Source organism: Propithecus coquereli, unplaced genomic scaffold (genome assembly GCF_000956105.1).
Source record: "Propithecus coquereli isolate 6110/MARCELLA unplaced genomic scaffold, Pcoq_1.0 Scaffold178, whole genome shotgun sequence".
Classification (NCBI taxonomy): Eukaryota; Metazoa; Chordata; class Mammalia; order Primates; family Indriidae; genus Propithecus; species Propithecus coquereli.
The window spans coordinates 4,850,516-4,870,415 of record NW_012142523.1 but is presented as its reverse complement, the minus strand read 5'-3'; the positions used below and the strand labels follow the sequence as shown (position 1 = coordinate 4,870,415).

Genomic DNA, 19,900 nt, shown 5'->3' with positions numbered 1-19,900 from the left:
AAGACTTAAAGACTTCAAAGACTTTGAAACTCTGCAGTCTTTAAATACTACAGTAAATTGTTCTTATGAAAAGCCAACAAAAAATATAAGGCCAGGCATAAAACAGAGGGGTTGGGAAGATGAGGAAAGTCGGGAGAGTTTCATCATTTTGCCTAGCTGAAACTTGGTATCAGTAGAAATATAATATTTGGCAAGAACAGTTAATGTGGAAAAGGAGGATGGAGAGAGAGGTCACTCTGCCTTTATGTAATAATTCAGTTTCAAAACATACTGATATCAACCCCCAAAAATAGTAGTTCACATCTGCAATACAAATAGGCACGCACGGTCAAGATGGTTAAAAAGTAAAATTTAAAAGGCTATCTGTCCATCCACAGGACATTTTACAGGTGGCCCCACCCTCCCCACATATCCTATATTTACATTTAACTCTTCAGAAAAGCCCCTTTTAAAAAGAATGCTATTTCTTCCTCCATTACGTAGGGTTTTTTTAAAAAGCAGCAATTACTTAAAGTGGGAGCAGTCAGCAATGCTAGGGGTGTACATTTGTGTGCATCGTGTATAACAGAAATATAATAGAAATTCTAGAGTGAATGGTCAGATTACACTGGAATGATCATATTACAATTTTAGTCCCCAAACACTAAAGAAACATTATTTTTTCTATATAAACTTAATACACAGTGTTACAAACATAAAATATTTATATATACACACATACACACACCACTGCTTCCCACAGCCTATGAATGCATCCATATACCAGTCCACAAGAATGGTCTTTATTCACAAGATATGCTAATACTTTTATGGGTCCATAACGGAAAAGAGACATTAAAGCTACATGTTACAGCCAAACTTGTTTGTAAGTATTCCTGAAATACCAATGTTAGCTATTTCACTGCACAAGGTTGATTTTTTTGTTCATTTTTCAAGCATGAATTGCCCTAACTTTTCATTTTCAATAACTGAAATTCTCATTGTCCAATGAAACTGATGCATCTTTGTTAGCAATGAGTTGGAAAAGCCCAACTGCCTGCAACAAGGGGAAGTCGGCATCTATAGAGATCAAAGTGAATGTTGAATGCATCCATACCTTGTGTACCTAAAATGCAACCTTTTTTCTTTAAAAAAAATCTTGTCTGTTGCAGCAAGGAATTACTTATACCCCCTGCAGTGGTGTTTCCACTTTGTAATTTCCTAGTAACAGAATCCCCCTCCCCCCACGGAAATGCATAATCGGGTTGAAATGTAAGGTCCTGCCATGATCCATGAAGATAACTGGGTCAGACACCTGATATGACCTGCAGGTGCCCAGAATTGAATTAACATGAAGAAAAAACTTTCCCTATATTTTAACTTTTACAAGTATATGATGACTGGAATTTTTAAAGTAAAGCCAAGTTTAATTCTGCAAAGCAATGGGTGAAATAAGCTCACTTTCCTTCTTAAAACCTAACCCTCTACTTCAAAGAAAGGTACCAAAAATTTGCCAAGAAACAAGAGGATAACTCTGGTTGTACAACAGCCTGTAATGCCATCATGTAGCAAAAGTGCCTAAGGCAAAAGGCAAAGTTAATTTCTGAGTATCTGGTGGTTTCACCACATAAATCTAACTCAAAAATACAATTGCAGCTGCCATAGCACCACTAAAAGGAGTTTGGTTTTTGAAAAGTTACGCTTTTGCCAACGATTATTATAAAGAAAAATAGAGCCCACATGTTGGATATCTGGCAGGGAAGAAACCTGTTTCATAAACCTGTATACCTGTTTCATAAAATGATCTATGCTAACTGACATTTTTTTCAGATGCAAACTGGAACCAAATCCTTCATATAACACTATTCCATTACGCTGATCTTCTGAATAGCTTTTCCTTTGGAGAACTCACTTTCACAAACGTTATCTTATTCTTACAGTTTGGTGAGGTAGGTGAGGGCAGCAGGTATTATCACTATTGTTTACAAGGGGAAATAAAGCACACAGAGATCAAGGAAATTGCCTAAGGACACAGAGCAAAACCACCGTAGAGCTATGACTAAACTCCAAGTCTCTGGCTCATGTTCTAGAGCCCTTTCCTACTCTCAAAGGCAATAAGTTCTCAATAGTCTTTTTCCAGTTGGGACCTTTTTAAAAGTTCCTGCTTTTGCCTTCTCCCTTATAGCTCCGGTTTGACTACAAAATGGGTTGAATTAAAAAAATAATTTTTTTTTTCTGCCTCAGCTTCCCTAGTAACTGAGACCACAGGCGCACATCACAACACCTGGCATACTTTCAAGAATAAATTTATCACTTTTCTATAATACATCATATTCCTGATATATATTGTGCTCACATTACCATTCTATTGCTAGCAAAAAGTTTTATGGCTAGAGATAATACCTGCAACATTAACACTTTTTTTTTTCTTCTTAGAGACAGGATCTTGCTGTCATCACCCAGGCTGGAGTGCAGTGGTGCGATCATAGCTCACCTGGCTAATTTTTAAATTTTTTTTGCAGAGACAGGGTCTTGCTATGTTGCCCAGGCTGATCTTAAACTCCTGGCCTCAAAGAATCCTTCCACTTCGGCCTCCCAAAGTGCTGGGATTACAGGCATAAGCCACAGTGCCTGGCTAACATTTCGATCTTAATTCTCACTTAACTGAGTTAGAGTTTCTTTTTATTTTTATTAATTAAAGTTACATTGTAATGATTCTCATTATTGCTTTTTACCCCTCCTGTCTTCTGTTTTTAAGTATGTGTTTATGTTTGTATCTGTGTACAGGAGGGCAAGAGAAGAACGACATGGTTCATAAATGGCATAAAACACTGATTGTATAACAAGAATAGTGGCACTTAAGTAAATCAGAGAATGTTATGTCAAAGGAAACAAACTTTAGAACACAAACATGAAAAACATGCTAAAATATTTTTCTCAATCAAGCTCTATAACTTGTGGCATGTGATCCTCCGTCCCTAAGTATTTTAAAGACTCTTATTATTTACCCACAGAATTCTTTTTCTTTTCTTTTGAGACAGAGTCTCGCTCTGTCACCCATGCTAGAATGTCGCAGCATCAGCCTAGCTCACAGCAACCTCAAACTTCTGGGCTCAAGTGATCCTCCTGCCTCAGCCTCCCAAGTAGCTGGGACTACAGGCACGTGCCACCGTGCCTGGCTAATTTTTTCTATTTTTAGTAGAGATGGGGTCTTGCTCTTGCCTAGGCTGGTCTTAAATTCCTGATCTCAAGTGATCCTCTGGCCTCCGCCTCCCAGAGTGCTAAGATTACAGGTGTGAGCCACAGCACCCAGCCTTACCCATAGAATTCTACATAAACTGCCTCTAAGTCCATTTTCTTTTCTGTCTTTTTTAGAGAGGAAAGGGTTTGTAACCTGGGATAAGAAATGAGAAAGTTCCTGGAAAATTTTTTAAAAATCTTGTAGGGACAAACTACTAGAAGATTTCAGTTAGTGATTACTGTTCCTGGTTTTTGAATTAGAAAAAGGACACATGTACATTTGCAGGGTCATCATCAATAACAAGAGATCATTCTCTGTGAAACAGGGAGATATTTGTAATTAATTACTATTGGTGATCAAGTCTGTTGTTACCAAAATCAAATCTTCCTCTTGTTAAATTGCATGGGACCAAATTGTATCTATTAACCAGGCTAGACTGTCTAAAGTCTGGGAAGGCCCTGCTTGGTGTTTTCTATGTAAAGGGGAAAACTGGAGAAGCTATGCTGAAAGCAATGCCACAGCTCTATTTGAGGATAAATACTTTGTTTAATTTCTTTATTATAATTCAGAAGCAACTTCCAAGATTTCTCTGATTTACTGGGAATAGATGCAGCTTTGGGTCTGGGACAATGTCATTTAAATTTAGATTACAGAGGCACTCTTCTTAGGTCTCTTCTGTAGGTTCAAATAGCAACAGTTGACCTTTTACTACACGGTTCTGAGAACTCTGCAATTATTAAACAATTGTAAGGTTTCTGACTAAGGATCCCAGCAAAGCAACTTTATCCTCATTTCCCCTCATTATATTCTCACAATCCCTTTAGTCCATTTCTTTACAAAGACTTCCTGTTTCCACAGATTCTTATATAGAGAAAGAGACAAATATGCAAAATTTTTGCAAAAGAGTTTTTCCTTCTTTGGTTCTTAAACAGACTATTAAAGAGCTAAAATTAAGTGTTTTTGTTTGTTCTTCTAACCAAAAGCCATGAAATAAAGATGAAAGTTTTAGGTACTGAATACCAGCATAATCTCCCTCTCTAGTCTCTGGTATAGCCTCAAAATTCAAACATAAAATTACAGATGTGCACGCAGTCAATTTGTGGAAAGAATAAAACCAAAAAAGCAAAGCTCTAATGACCAACACTCCCATCTGTTTTCTACTCGTAAGACTGTTCATGACAGTTCTTTTTGGGATGACACATTATTATTGCACAAATATTCCTTTCTGAAGAAGGTGGACTCAACATGAACAAAGCCATCAAGTACTCCACTGTGGTACCAATGCCAGGCACCAGGATTTGTGGAGCCAATTAATTAAAACAGCAAAATAAGTTCTGTATGTCAGGTTCCTATGAACTTTCAGAAGGAAAAAAGAAAACACAGGACTAGAGGCGGGCTTGGCTGTCAAGAATGATATGCCTGTCAACCTAGGACACGTTGAAATATAATGAATAAAACTGTTAAGGTTATAAGCACAATAAATATTCTTAAAAGGGGGACGTATATTTGCAGCAAAAATGTATCTGACTGCTTGAATCATATTTAATTTCTACTTGGTATAACAAATTCCTATAATCAGAGTACCAGTCTTCAATTAGTACTTGATGTGGGGGTAAAGGAAGTAACTCAGAATAATGTATTGTAAAGCAAACTAATACAACTGGCAAAAATGCAGAAAGAAATGAAATGGCTAATGTCTATATGAAATCACATGCTTATTCATTTTAAACTGTAAAATTTACATACTATAAAAATAAAATTTTCCCATTTACAATTACTTGAAACTTTCCCATTTCCCTCCCTCTCAGTGGAAGAATAGAATATACTACAGTAAAACATCATATATTGAGTGCCAATAGTTTAGAATTTAAAAGAGTAAATGATAAAGTTTACCTTTTAATTTCTTATTGAAAAAAATTCCTTACCAAGCAAATTCATAGTGTAAAAATATAATGGAAATATTTTACCTTCTTAAGGGAGTACCTTTTTTTAATGTACTTTTATTAAAAGTTAATATGCCAATATAAATAATCTTAATCTAGTCATAAGGAAACTGAAGTGACTATATATACTGACATTAATATTCTATAATCACACTTTTTACTGCCTTCCAATTAATTCATACTCATAAATTACTACTAAACTTTCAATTAGCTAAAATACTCTATTAATCAGTTTTTATCCTTGGATCTCCCTAGCTACTTTTTTTTTTTTAGATGGAGTCTTGCTCTGTTGCCTGGGTTACAGTGCTGTGGCATCAGCCTAGCTCACAGCAACCTCAGACTCCTGGATTCAAGCAATCCTCTTGCCTCAACCTCCCATGTAGCTGAGACTACAGGTGAGCATCACCACACCTTGCTAATTTTTATTAGTAGTTCCCAGCTAATTATTTCCATTTTTAGTAAAGACGGGGTCTTGCTCTTGCTCAGGCTGGTCTCAAATTCCTGACCTCAAGCCATCCTCCTGCCTTAGCCTCCCAGAGTGCTAGGATTATAGGCGTGAGCCACTGCGCCTGGCCTCTCTGCCACTTAAACTTGATTTCTTCACTGATACTCAGGGGTTGAATCACTTTAAAAGTATGCTACAGAAAAGATCAGACTAATAAATCTTCCATATAATTATGGGGGGGAAATTTCACTTCAAAGTCAATTATCTATGAGTTCTAGACCATTTGTTATTTGTTTTCCAGGCCTATAAAAATTGATTCACAATCCTAATGCTGAACAATGTGGCCATTTAAGCAGCTTCAATGTATCAAAAGTTAAAAAAGGAAACGTATTAATAACATTTATTTGACGGGTTTCCCAAAAACTGCAATCAGGTAAAATAAAGTTAGAGTTAGTTTGCTACTAAAAGAAAAAAAAAAAATCTAATTTATAGAAAAGTCCCACCTCCCATCCACATGTAGAAATCTGTCTAAAGACTGTCTTAATGCCCATAATATAAACAACATTAAATATTCTAAGTTAGAAAATAGCATTAATGGTTTATTGGTAAAAACCCAAACCCTAGACTTTATGGAATTAGTAGTTTGGTTGGTATATTAACACTCCATCTTAATCTTTGCTAATATTACAAAGAAAGAAGAAAAGCTAGAAATATCTATAAAAATAAAATACCTTAAAACCAACATCTAAGCAAAATATAAAAGTTGCACATGAATTGCCAATAAATATAAACATCACAATAGAAAAATTAATCTTAACAAAAATAAACTCATAATTGCTATTAAGACATTACAAAAAATGAAAAAGTTTAATGTGCATGTATATTTATAAACAGACACAGTACACTCCAAACAATCAGTATAATTTTACTATCATTATTACATAATGCAGCATACAAGGTTACTGAGGTGTGGTGTTTTTTGTTTGTTTTTAGTCTTTTCTGGAGGAATGCTCACCAAATTCACAAGCAAGAACTGATTAGGTGATCATTTACTGCTGTTTACTGCTTCCTAGTACAGGGCAGAATTGTTTCCTGGTAGATTACTAAATTTCCAATAAGTAAGAAGGACCTTGCTATTTTGCTTATTTCCTCCAAAGCCTGATTTTGTTGTGTTTTTAAAAAAAATTTTATCTCCCAAGTATGTGATAAAGCCCAGTTTTGTATATTCTATTTCAAATTAACTGATCATGCCCTTTTAAATGCCTTTTCATCATTTTTCATGGTTCTCCCACCCTAGAAAAAAGAAGAAATCATTTAAAATATTTCTTGGTGTCTAAAAAATAAAATTTCCTTAAAGATAGTAATATAATCATTTTGCTTTCTCTCTTAAGCTGATCTGAATGATGACTTGGCTTTCCCTTTATAAGCAGTCTTCCTTAATAATAATTAGAAAAGGTTGCCTTTACAACCTTACAAAAGGGTCAATCTATGCTGAAAAAAAGTAGTCTATGACATATAATTCCTGGCAAGTTATCATTCCCTTTGGGTAATTGCTACTTTATCCTTAATCTTGTTAAAAAGTTAAGCAGATTTGCTGTCTTACGTCCATTATAGATTAACTCTGGCACAGTTGAGGATTTAAAAACGGCTAATTCTGTTTAAAAATTGTTTTTAAATTTACAAAAATAAATTTGGTGAGCATTTACCTAGACACTTTACTGCATAAAAGCTTTTCTTGGTTCCCTTGGACCAGATGCAGGACAATGAATAACATTATTTATATGAAACTGTCACACTCTTGAAGTTCTAAAATAATTTATCTTTAAAATTTTTAGCCTCATACTATTTGAAAAATAAAAATCTACAGCACCATCTTCTGAAAAGGCACTTTCTAAGAACCGCCTCACTTTAAAAAATGATTTAAAAACTTAATTCAGAGTCTACCCTGAAGAACATCTTTGCTTTACTGAGACCCTAACATAGATACAAAATCAGATTTTGGTTACTTCAGACATTGGTTTCAAAAAGGAAGGGGGCCCAGTGGCTGGACAGATAATCTGACAGGATTCTAATTTTGTCGCATTGTTTGTTACCTGATACTTTGGACAGGGTTTCTCATTGGTAAATCTCAACCCTCTGTATGAAATTTATCATTCTTCTATCTTTAATTCAAATTAAGATCTTTAACTTCCATACTTTAAGAACAAAAGATTCTTGAGATTTAATCAATGCTATAAAACTCTAGAGTACTATTTTTGATGGGTAAAGTAAAATAAATTTCAACTAGCATTTGATATTATTAGCACAAGCCTTGACCACTGTATCTTAGTTAAAAAAATTATGCTGACATGGAAAATTATGAACTTAAGTGTACTATTTTTAAAAGTAGGAAAAAAGTCAAAACAGGTTTTCCCTTTGTGAGACATATATATACTTACATTAATATATATATTTCCCTCTGCCCTTCCTGGGACTCAGCTTGGCATTCACTAATCACATTTATCATTCCTAACATTGTCACTGATTAAAAATGTTTTAGCATAAACAGAAATTTTTTTAAAAAAGATTTTTTTGGAGAGAAGTCTCACTTTCTGATTTCTGTACTGATTTTTACATATCTATTCTTGGCTTATTTTTTGACTCCTATAGAATCACAAAGTGCATTATATGACGAAATGGGAGAGAAATAGGAAAACGAGGACTCTAAATCAGGGTTATACTAGCACTCAGGGAGGCCCCACTTGACGTAAAGCCTCCTAACTATTACTATGGAAGCTTCAAGACATCCATGAATTCTCAAAAAGAATGAAAAGGACTAACACTTCATACTGATAAAAAAGCCAAAAATAAAGATGCCAGACTAATGATGTCTTTGTGCAGCTTTACTAACTCATAAGAGGTAATTTAAGTAGCAAGTTACTGTTAAGGGCAACTTGTCTCTTCAACAGGAGAACATCCTAAGAGGATGAGTGAAACATTTAACTCAGGTTTAATGATACTGAGTGAAAATTTTGCAAAGTTGTCAGTTAAACCTCTTGGCAAAACATTAATATCAAGTTTGAAATGGGAAGACTACAAAATATTCTAGCTGTATCCAAGTGGTTTGCTTCTTGAATTTTGTAAGAATCACTGCCCTTGCCAAATTCATGTCAGCCTCTGAACAGACCAAGTTCCTTGAATAATGAATGGTCTCTAATTCCTAGTCTGTAATCTACCTAAATACTTCAGATCTATAACTGGCACTCTCAGTGCTTCTGGTTCCTTTAACACGGACATCTTCCGCCAGCCATTCTTACTGAATGGCAACGCAGCTTTTATTTCCCTAGACATACCTTAACTCTGTCATGACTCTAAGTCTGTTAGGAGGTCTGTCATAGTAAAATCCATTAGAGCGTATACAAGCAAACATTAGGCAGTGCTGGGTCATAGAGAACCTAGCCTGGAAAACTATTATAGTACAGGTCTTTAGAAGGCTGGAAGTCCCTATGCCAGACGGTAGAGATGAATCTTTATAAAGTACTCTCCAAAACACTCAGTATATTCCTACTGGAATCCCTTCCAGACTGACTTCTAGGAAGAGAAATAAATTAATAGGTTATAAACAGGAATATTTCCACAGAAGAATAGTTTTTCCAAGAAACTCGTTAAAAGGTAACTATTAAGAAAGTGAAAGGGCACCTGTTTTTCTGTGAAAATGTGCCAAAAACCAGTACTAAGAAGGCTGAGGTACCCTTTTCAAAACTGTAAGTCGAAACCTACATTTCTAAAACAAAGACTATCCTGATATTAAATTGAAAATAAAATGGCAGCACCCTTTGTTACCTAGATATTTCATGTCCTTATTCTTATGTAGAAAAAAAAGGGGTCTAACACTAGCCTTGAATCCTGCTCATCTCATTGTTTAGTGCAGTAACTGTGAGACTCTACCTAAATAAATATAGCAGCTACAATATTATAAATGTATGGTCCTCAATGCCAGTAAGTTGGTACTGTAATATAGTAACATATATCTGCACTTTACAGACATAATTGTCATCAAGAATATACATTAAACTCCCAACTCTTCTTCATATGAAAATCAATTATGCTGGGAATGACATTTTAAAGTCACTCTTGTAAGATACATCATAGAAAACTGCAGACCAAAATTTAGCTTTCATGATATAGTTAGTGAGCAAGGGCAGGAGTAGAAAGGTCAAAAACATTTTTTTTAAATAAAAAAGATATTAGAAATCCTACACCAGAAGTGCAGTAATAATTAGAACAAATTTCAAGAAGCAGTTGTCACTTAGCCTTTTATCTTAAAATTCTAAGCACAAAGTTTCTTGTAATTGTTCTATATGCCAATCTTTTAATAAGCAAAATAGATATATACTATATATATTCTTCCAAGTTAATCAACCTTAAACTAGCAATGCTGAACATGTAAGTACACTCTAAAAAAATCAGGCAAAAGGTAAAGCTTTATATTTTATTATTTTATCTTTTTAGAGACAGGGTCTCACTGTGTCACCCAAGCTTGAGTACAAGTAGCCTGATCATAGCTCACTATAACCTTGAATTCTGGGGTTCAAGTGATCCTCCTGCCTCAGTTTCCCAAGTAGCTAAGACTACAGGCATGTGCCACCATGCCAGCTAATTCATTTATTTATATTTGTAGAGACAGGGTCTTGCTATGTTGCCTAGGCTGGTCTCAAACTCCTGGCCTCAAGCAATCCTCTCGCCTCGGCCTGTCAAAGCACTAAGATTACAGGTGTGAGCCACTATGCCTGGCCTGTATTTTAGAAAAAATATTTTTGTTCTTAAAAAAATCCTTCCAAATAGATTTAAATTAAGGGCTTTACTCTAGCACATGTGAGACTAAGCAACTAACAATTAGGTAAAGGAGTAAACAGGGAAAGGGTATCTGCAGTTGTTCCCTAACGTTTCCCACATGAACCTGTGCGGCTCCCATGGATAAAGGCAGATGCTTTATTCATAATAAGCAAGCATAGACCAATTAAGTTTTTACCATGTGGGATATACTATTTTCTTCTCTTGCCCACTGACTATATTCGGTGAAATTTCAGTGTTAAAGAAAACATATTTTATAGAAAATTCTTTTGGAGGAGAGGGGAGAAGGCTGGGAGAAAAAATGTATGTACCATATAAATATTACCTTTTGTAAAGCTCTTTGAAACAGTGTTGTAAATTGCATTTCAGATATTTCAAAATAATAAACATACAAAATACAGTACTTTCTTAGATTTCTGGCAGAGGGACAAAAGATTTCATGCCTGTTGGAGGACACGGGCTCAGATCTTAGGCTCAAAATACAGTAAATTGGCAATAATAGTGGATTACAGGTAAAAGAAACTAAAGATCTAAATCCGTTAGTTTTCATGTGCAGATGGAATTCTGGAAGGCTAACAACAATGCCCACTGGAAACAATCTGTAGTATCTATACTCTGAACCAGTGCAAAAAAAAAACAAAAAACAAAAAAACCAAGTCAAAATGCAATTTTCATGAGTTACAAAGTGCAAAGCTCCCCTGAATCCAATGTTACTGATAAACTCGGTTTTGACAGCTTTATAGTACTTTTTAATATCTTAAAGTGAAATCAATAAAAACCTTCCCCAACATTTCAGTGATTTATTCATTTAAAATAATCAAAGTCCTAACTTCCTTTGTCACTATCACCTTAATTTTAAAAGGAAAGTTACACTGGTGATAAATTAGCAAAAAATGTTTTTTTAAAATCATCTTACATTTTCCTGTAAATGAAAATGAGAACCTAGCCAGTATGGTTCCTCTATAAACATGATCTATTTTCAAAGAATTTAAATATCTTCTAAATCTTAAGCTGTTCACTATCATTTCTTAATTCAAAGTTCAACTTTATTTCTAATATTTAAGGTCAGACTCATTTATGCAATTTCACTTTCTTCATTTTCATTATGATTTTTAAAAGATATGCTTTAAAAATGAAAATTACAAAACTTTCCTTCTGAAATTAAGGCTGTATTACTTTGTCCTTTTAAAATTATGGAGGTACCTGTTCCTCCTATTATCTGTGGTACAGATGTCAAGCAGACACAACTTTCCTTTGAAATTGCTTATTGCACTAAAAGATAGCAAAAACAAGTTGTCAGTTCTTAAAATAAACATGATTATATTTCTATAAAAGATGTTGCCAATACGGTTCTATAATTATTAAAGCACTATTCTAATAAATATAAAAGAAAAGGAAGCTATACTTCAAAACACATACATATATGTTTATATATACACACATACATATATATAAAAATATATATATGAAAATCACATTAAGGTATGAGAGGCAGCAAGTAAACTATCAAAAAACAAAACAAAAAAATCCCCTACACTCCCTTTTTTCTCCACCCAATTTCAGAGGCCTCAACCCTACAGAGTTCCAATCTTAAAATATTTACCCTTTATAAAAGCTTTAAGGGATTTCCATGTATAACCTATACAAACAGAAGACTTTAGAATGCATATAACTTATCAGAGAGAAAGAGTTACAACTTCTGACAAAGTTTTATATTTATAGCAGCTTTAACAAACTCACTAAAGAAAAAGAATAAGTTGCTACTGCTTATGTACACACTGCACAAATGGCCAATGTATGTTCAGAGCAGGAGGGGACAGACACACACTCTCACAAAAACAGATATATATGTGTGTGTGTATGTGTTTATATATATATATAAAATAATTTTGTTTGTTAAGACAGCAATATCAAGAGTTGAGGACTCAGAATTGTGTATGAGATAGGAGACAGAAGCAGAGTGTGCAAAATAAAAGTAGAAATCTAGTTTGTCATGTTTCACATTCAAATGAACCAGTTTTATGAACATCTGAATGTCACTGGTAGCATTAGGAGAACAATGTAGGCGATGAAGGCAAGGGAGGTAGAGAGAAATAAAGGTGGCAGTGAGGGGAGATTAAAAGGGAAAGAAAGTTCCCCAATGGAATGAATTATAAAATATATATACACAGATACATATATATCTATTATCAATCCAGATTAGATATATATGCATATGAAGTATGCATGTATATATTTAAAAAATACGAACACCTTTTACAAGAATATATGAATGCACATTAATTTTTTTGCAAACTTAATTGTGCACACTTTGATTATTCATGTAGGTGTGTATTTTTTAAACCATCATTTACTTTTTCTTTACTTTTTTTGCAAAGATAGTTGTGCTGCCAAGCAACTTGAGGTAAAGGCATTAAAAGGGTTAGACTACAAGAAATGAAAACAAAACAATTGCGATACTTCCTACAGGAGACCGCACAAAAAGCAGTTGGCTGGTTTCATATTGCATAATTATGCTGTGTTCCTTGATGAAGTAAACAATCTTCCTTGTATCAACATAAGGATCAGACCCTGGCCCCCACACAGTGTTGGTTTCTGTATGGCTAGAGGTATCCCTACTCAACTGACTCCACTGGAAACATACGTTGTATGTTGATTCATCTTTCAGTTCTTCCTCTCAGAGAATATACTCAGACTTTTTAAGCAAAGTACATTGTGCGTAAGGTATCTTGGTGAATCTGTACAGCCTTGGCAAGAGCTTGTGGATCTCGCCCGTTGCTTTGTCCTGAAACGTGACTTCCTTCAGCACTGTAAGAGAAGTGGCAATGAAGACAAAACAAACTTTCTATTCTGTTGTAATAATTCTGAAAAATATTCTTTCTTGTAGAAAATTTCAAAAATATTACAATACAGAGACTGGCATAATGGCCTAACTCAAGGCCAATTTTGTTTTACTTCTCTAACCTCCCGAGGGTTAATTTTGAAGCAAATCCCAGACATGATATCATTTTGTCTCTATAGATGTATTGCTTTTATTATTACCAATAATCTTTCCTTTGAATTAATGTGGCAAACAACTAAATCACTATATCGTTCTATTACGAATGAGCCTAGACAGCATATTGCAATAGAAAACCTTCTTGGGCAGTCAGTCAGTTCTGACTATTATCACTTTTCATACGGATCAATGACTCCTCTAATAACTTGTGGAACTTTAATTCTAAGTGGCAGTACTTTATGGCAAACAGACAGGCACGTACTTACAGGGAAATGCTTAAAGAAATTTCCCAAGAAAATCCTAATATGCAGACCATATTTGGATTTGGGTGAGAATCTATATTTGTTATGCTTTTATATTACCTGTCATGTTCTTTGTCCACAAGATGATATCTGGCTCTGAATGCTACCAGGTGAGCATAATACGCTGGTGCAGGTATAGACACAGATCGTGTACAGCGTACGTAAGTGTGGCAGAGTTGGTAAGTTAGCAGCTGAAGTTCATCTGCAGTAAAGCAGTTATCATCCCACAAAACATGATAGTGTGAAGGACGGCTGGTACCCTATACAGAGAAGGCAATGGCATATTCCATTGATCTTTAAACTTTTAAATATATATTCAGCACAGACTAAGTTATGTAAAAAATAGCTTTTTACATTAATAAAACATATTCTATTTCAATAATCAATTAAAAAAATTTAGTTGATTCTGCTTATATACCAAAGAGGAGTGAAAGCAGGGACTCAAACAGATGCCTAAAAGGCATCTGTGTTCAAAGCAGCCTTATGCATAACAACCAAAAGAGGGAAGCAACTCAAGTGTCCCTCTATGGATGAGTGGATAAACAAAATGTGGTATATACACACAGTGGAATATTCTTCAGCCTGAAACAGAAAATTGTGACACATACTACAACATGGATGAACCTTGAAGACATTATGCTAAGTGAAATAAACCAGGCACAAAAGGCCAAATAGTGTATGACTACATGACAATTTTACCTCAAAATACAGTGGGGAGCTGGGGAATGGGACTAAGCTGTAAACACTAGTAAAATAACTAAAAGTGTTAAGAAGTTATGGAATTTGGCCAATATGTTGTTAAAGGATCTGTTACTGGTAAAGTTAAAAGTAGTGATTAGAAAAAAATAAACTTCAGCCAGGCTAGGTGGCTCATGCCTATAATCCTAGCACTTTTGGAGGCTGAGGAGGAAGGATCACTTGAGGCCGGGAGTTAGAAATCAGTCTGGGCAACACAGTGAGATCCCATCTCTATAAAAAATAAAAAAAAATTATCTGGGCATGGTGGTATGTGCCTGTAGTCCTAGCTATTTGGGAGGCTGAGGAAGATCACTTGAGTCCAGGAGTTGGAGGTTGCAGTGAGCTATCATCTCACCACTGTACTCTACCCTAGATGACAGACTGAGACTCCATCTCAAAACAAAAACAAAAACAAACCAACCAATTTTTATGGTTAGAAATGACTGGGGTTTTTAATTTTAGCTGGTAAAAAACAGGACTCCTATCGTGATCTTGGAGAAGTTTGAAAATTCAAATAAAGCTGGGAAGATATGTAAAGAACAGTCTTTAGTCACTGTAAAATATTCTGGTTATTTGCTCACTAGAGCAGAAATTTCAAATTGGTGTCCCAAAGGAAAACTGTTCCCTAAAGTTTCTGGTTAGATATGCTGGAGAAATATTCCTATCTTGAAGATTGATTTGCATATCAACAGTCTCCAAAAGTTCTAGAATAAAAAAACCTGCTGAATAGCATTTCCAAAACTTATTTGAACAGATAATCTTTTCTTTTCTCCTCTGTGATATTTATTAAAAAGTCACAGGAGGCCAGCTGTGGTGGCTCATGCCTGTAATCCTAGCTCTTCGGGAGGCTGAGGTGGGAGGATCGCTTGAGCCCTTTGAGGAGTCTGAGGAGTTTGAGGTTGCAGTGAGCTATGATGATGCCATTGTACTCTAGGCAACAGGGTGAGACCCTGTCTTTAAAAAAAAAAAAAAAAAAAAAAAAAAGCCACAGTAGCAGAGTTCCTTAGGAAATATGGGAGAAAACATTAGGTTAATATATGTACTCCAAGCCGGGCGCGGTGGCTCACGCCTGTAATCCTAGCACTCTGGGAGGCCGAGGCGGGCGGATTGTTTGAGCTCAGGAGTTTGAGACCAGCCTGAGCAAGAGTGAGACCCCGTCTCTACTAAAAAAATAAAGAAATTATCTGGACAACTAAAAATATATAGAAAAAATTAGCTGGGCATGGCGGCACATGCCTGTAGTCCCAGCTACTTGGGAGGCTGAGGCAGGAGGATCGCTTGAGCCCAGGAGTTTGAGGTTGCTGTGAGCTAGGCTAACGCCATGGCACTCATTCTAGCCAGGGCAACAGAGTGAGACTCTGTCTCAAAAAAAAAAAAAAAAAAAAATATATATATGTACTCCAGTCACACAGGTTTTCTCCCTGGAAGGTACTATCAACTTTTTATGGCTTTTATTATTTTTAATTAAAACAATAATTATACATATTTATGGGATATAATGTGATATCTTGATAAACATATATGATGCATAGTGATCAAATTAGGTAAACAGCACATCACCTCAAATATTTATCATTTCTTTGTGCTGGGAAAATTCCAAATGTGCTCTCCTAGCTTCTGAAAATATATAATAATTTGTTAATTATAGTCACCCTATAGTACCAATAGAATACTAGAACTATTCCTCCTATCTGAATGTAACTTTGCATCTGTTAACCAACCTTTGGCTATCTCTCCTTCCCTCTGCCCCTTCCCCCACCTCTACTATTATTGTAGTCTCTATTCTAGGAGACCAACTTTTATAGCTTCCACATATGAATGAGATCATGCAGTATTTATCTTTCTGTGACTGGCTTATTTCACTTAATGTCCTCTAGGCTCATCTGTGTTGCTGTGAATGACAGGATTTCATTCTTTTTTATGGCTGGACAGTATTCCATTATATATACCACATTTTCTTTATTCATTCATCTGTTGATGGACACTTAGGTTGTTTCCATATCTTGGCTATTGTGAATAGTGCTGCATAAACATGGAAGTGAAAATACCTCTTTTGACATACTGATTTTTTTTCCTTTGGAAATATACCCAGTAGTGGGATCTCTGGATCATACAGTAGTTCCATTTTTATTTTTTTTTGAGGAATCTCCACACTGTTTTCCATAACGGCTGTACTAATGGACATGTCCACCAACAATGTATAACAGTTTCCCTTTCTCTGCATCCTCATCAGTATTTGTCCTTGTCTCACAAGCATTTTATTCTGTCTTTTTGATAATAGCCATTCTAACTGGGGTGAGATGATATTATGTTTTTTTTTTCTTTTTTTTAAGATAGGGTCTGGCTCTGTCACCTGGGCTAGAATGCAGTGATGTCATCATAGCTCACTGCAACCTCAAACTCCTGGGCTCAAGTGATACTCCTGTCTCACCCTCCCGAGTAGCTGACATGACAGGTGCATGCCACCATGTGCCTGACTAATTTTTCTATTTTTTGTAGAGACAGGGTCTTGCTCTTACTCAGGCTGGTCTTAAACTCCTGGCCAAAAGCAATCCTCCCGCCTCACCCTCCCAAAGTGCTAGGATAATAGGTGTGAGGCACCGTGCCCAGCCTCATTGCGGTTTTGATTTGCATTTCCCTGATTAGTGATATTGAACATTTTTTCATAAACCTGTTGGTCATCTGTATGTCTTCTTTTGAAAGATGTCTATTCAGCTTATTTGCCCATCTGTTAATCAAATTATTTGTCTTTTTCCTGTTGAGTTGTTTGAGTTCCTTGTATATCCTGGCTATTAATCACTTGTCAAATGAATAGTTTGCAAATATTCTCTCCCACTCTGTAAGTTGTCTCTTCATGCTGTTGACTGGTTTGAGGTCTTTTCAATAAAATCTCTGCCTAGACCAATGTCCTAAAGAATTTCCCCTATGTTTTCTTCTAGTAGTTTCATAGTTTTGGGTCTTTGGTTTTTCTGTTGCCCAGGCTGGAGTGCAGTAGCACGATTGTAGCCCATTTTAACCATGAACTCCTAGGCTCAAGTGATCCTCCTGCCTCAGACATCTGAGTAGCTGGGACTACAGGTGTGTACCACCATGTCTGGCTAATTGTTAAAATATTTTTGGAGAGATGGGGGTCTTGCTATTATGCCCAGGCTGGTCTCAAACTCCTGGCCTCAAGCAATCCTCCTGCCTCAGCCTCCCTAAATGCTGGGATTAGAGGCATGAGCCACCATGCCTGGCCTGGGCTGATTTTTATATATGGTGAGAAATAGGGGTCTAGCTTCATTTTTATGCATATGGATATTCAGTTTTTCCAACACCATTTATTGAAGAGACTGTCCCTTCCCCAATGAATGCTCTTGGTACTTTTTGTTGAAAATCAGCTGGCTGCAAATACATGGATTTATATTTGGGTTCTTTATTCTAATTCCATCAGTCTGTGTGCCTGTTTTATGCCAGCATCATGCTGTTTCAGTTACTATAGTTTTGTAGTATATTTTGAAGTCTGGTAGGGTGATGCCTCTAGCTTTGTTCTTTTTGCTTGAAATTGCTTTGTCCATTTGGGTTTTTTTTGCGATTCCATACATATTTTAGGATTGTTTTTTCTATTTCTATTAAGAATGTCATTGGTATTTTGATAGGAATTGCAATGAATCTGAAGATTGCTTTTGGTAGTATGGTATTTTCACAATATTAATTCTTTCATTTCATGAAGAGAAGAACATGGGATATCTTTCCATTTTTTTGGTGTCTTCTTCAATTTCTTTCATCAGTGTTTTATAGTTTTCTTTGTAGAGATCTTCTACCTCCTTGGTTAAGTTTATTCCTAGGTTTTTTTTTTTTTTTTTTTGGTAGCCATTGTAAATGACGTTGCTTCCTTGATTTCTATTTCTGCTAGTTCATTGTTGGTGTACAGAAACACTACTAATTTTCCCAAGCTTATGGTGTAGGTGAAAAAAATTAAAAAAAAGAAAAAAAAAGAAACACAACTAATTTTTGTATGTTGATTTTTGTATTCTGCAACTTTACTGAATTTATCAGTTTTAAGAAATTTTTGGTGAAATATTTAGGGTTTTCTATATATAAGATCAGGTTGTCTGAAAACAGGGACAATTTGACTTTCTCCTTTCCAAGTTGGATGCCCTTTATTTCTTTCTCTTGTCCAATTGCTCTGGCTAGGACTTCTAGTACTACGTTGAATAAAAGAGGTGAAAGTGGGCATGCTTGTCTTGCTCCAGATGTTAGAGGAAAAGCTTTCAGCTTTTTCCCATCCAGTGTGCTGTTGGCTATGGGTTTGTCATTTATGGCCTTTCCTTCTATACCTAACTTGTTTAGAGTTTTTTATCATGAAGGGATGTTCAATTTTATTAAATGCTTTTTCTGCATCTATTGAGACGATCATACGGTTTTTGTCCTTCATTCTGACCATGTTTATTTCAAAATTTATTTATTTATTTTTAGAGAGAGGGTCTCACTGTGTCACCAAGGCTGGAGTGTAGTGGCATGATCATCACTCATGGCAGCCTTGAACTCCTGGGCTCAAACAATTTTTTTGCTTCAGTCTCCCTTGTAGCTGGGACTACAGGTGTGAGCCACCATACCTGGTGCACATTTATTGATTTCCATATGTTGAACCATCCCCAGGTTGAATCCCACTTGATCATGGTGAGTGATCTTTTAAATTTGCCACTGGATTCAGTTTGCTATTATTTTGTTAAGGATTTTTGTGTCTATATTCTTTAGGGCTACTGGCCTATAGTTTCTGTGTGTGTGTGTGTGTGTGTGTGTGTGTCCCTGTCTACTTTGTTTTCAGGGTAATACTGGCCTTGGAGAATGAGTTTGGAAGAATTCCCTCCTCTTCAATTATCTGGAAGAATTTGAGAAGAACTGGTATTAGTTCTTTAAATGTTTGGTAGAATTCAGCAATGAAGCCATTGGGTCCTGAGCTTTGCTTTGACAGGAGATTTTAATTACAGATTCAATCTCGTTATTCGTAATTCATCTGTTTAGGCTTTCTATTTCTTCTTGGTTCGATCTCGGTAGGTTGTACACGTCCAGAAATTTATGCATTTCCACTAGGTTTTCTAATTTCCTGGCATATACTTGTTTGTAATAATCTCTAATGATCCTTTGTATTTCTGTGGTATCAGTTGTAATGTCTCCTTATTAGTTTCTGATTTTATTTATTTGGGTCTTTTCTCTTTTTTCTTTGTTAATCTAGCTAAAGGTTTGTCAATTTTATCTTTTCAAAAAACCAAATTTCCATTGCATTGACCTTTTGTATTTTTTTTTTTTTTAGTCTCAATTTCATTTATTTCCTCTCTAGCCTTTATTCTTTCCTTCTAGTAATTTGGTGTTTGGTTTGTTCTTGCTTTTCTAGTTCCTTATGAGGCATTGTTTGGTTGTTTATTTGAAATCTTTCTA

General features: G+C 35.5%; 1 protein-coding gene across 3 annotated transcripts in view; it reads right to left on the bottom strand.

The window, feature by feature from the left end:
* Positions 1-12,425: 12,425 nt before the first annotated feature.
* Positions 12,426-19,900, bottom strand: part of AGO3 (argonaute RISC catalytic component 3) — a 111,091-nt gene continuing 103,616 nt past the window's right edge. For 2 of the 3 annotated variants that reach the window (XM_012642355.1, XM_012642357.1), the window contains 2 exons: positions 13,802-14,001; positions 12,426-13,249 (listed from right to left, as the gene is read on the bottom strand). In XM_012642355.1, the coding sequence (XP_012497809.1) occupies positions 13,141-13,249; positions 13,802-14,001 (309 nt within the window). In that variant the 3' untranslated portion in view covers positions 12,426-13,140. The remainder of the gene's footprint in view (positions 13,250-13,801; positions 14,002-19,900) is intronic. The other variant, XM_012642356.1, reaches the window with a different exon arrangement.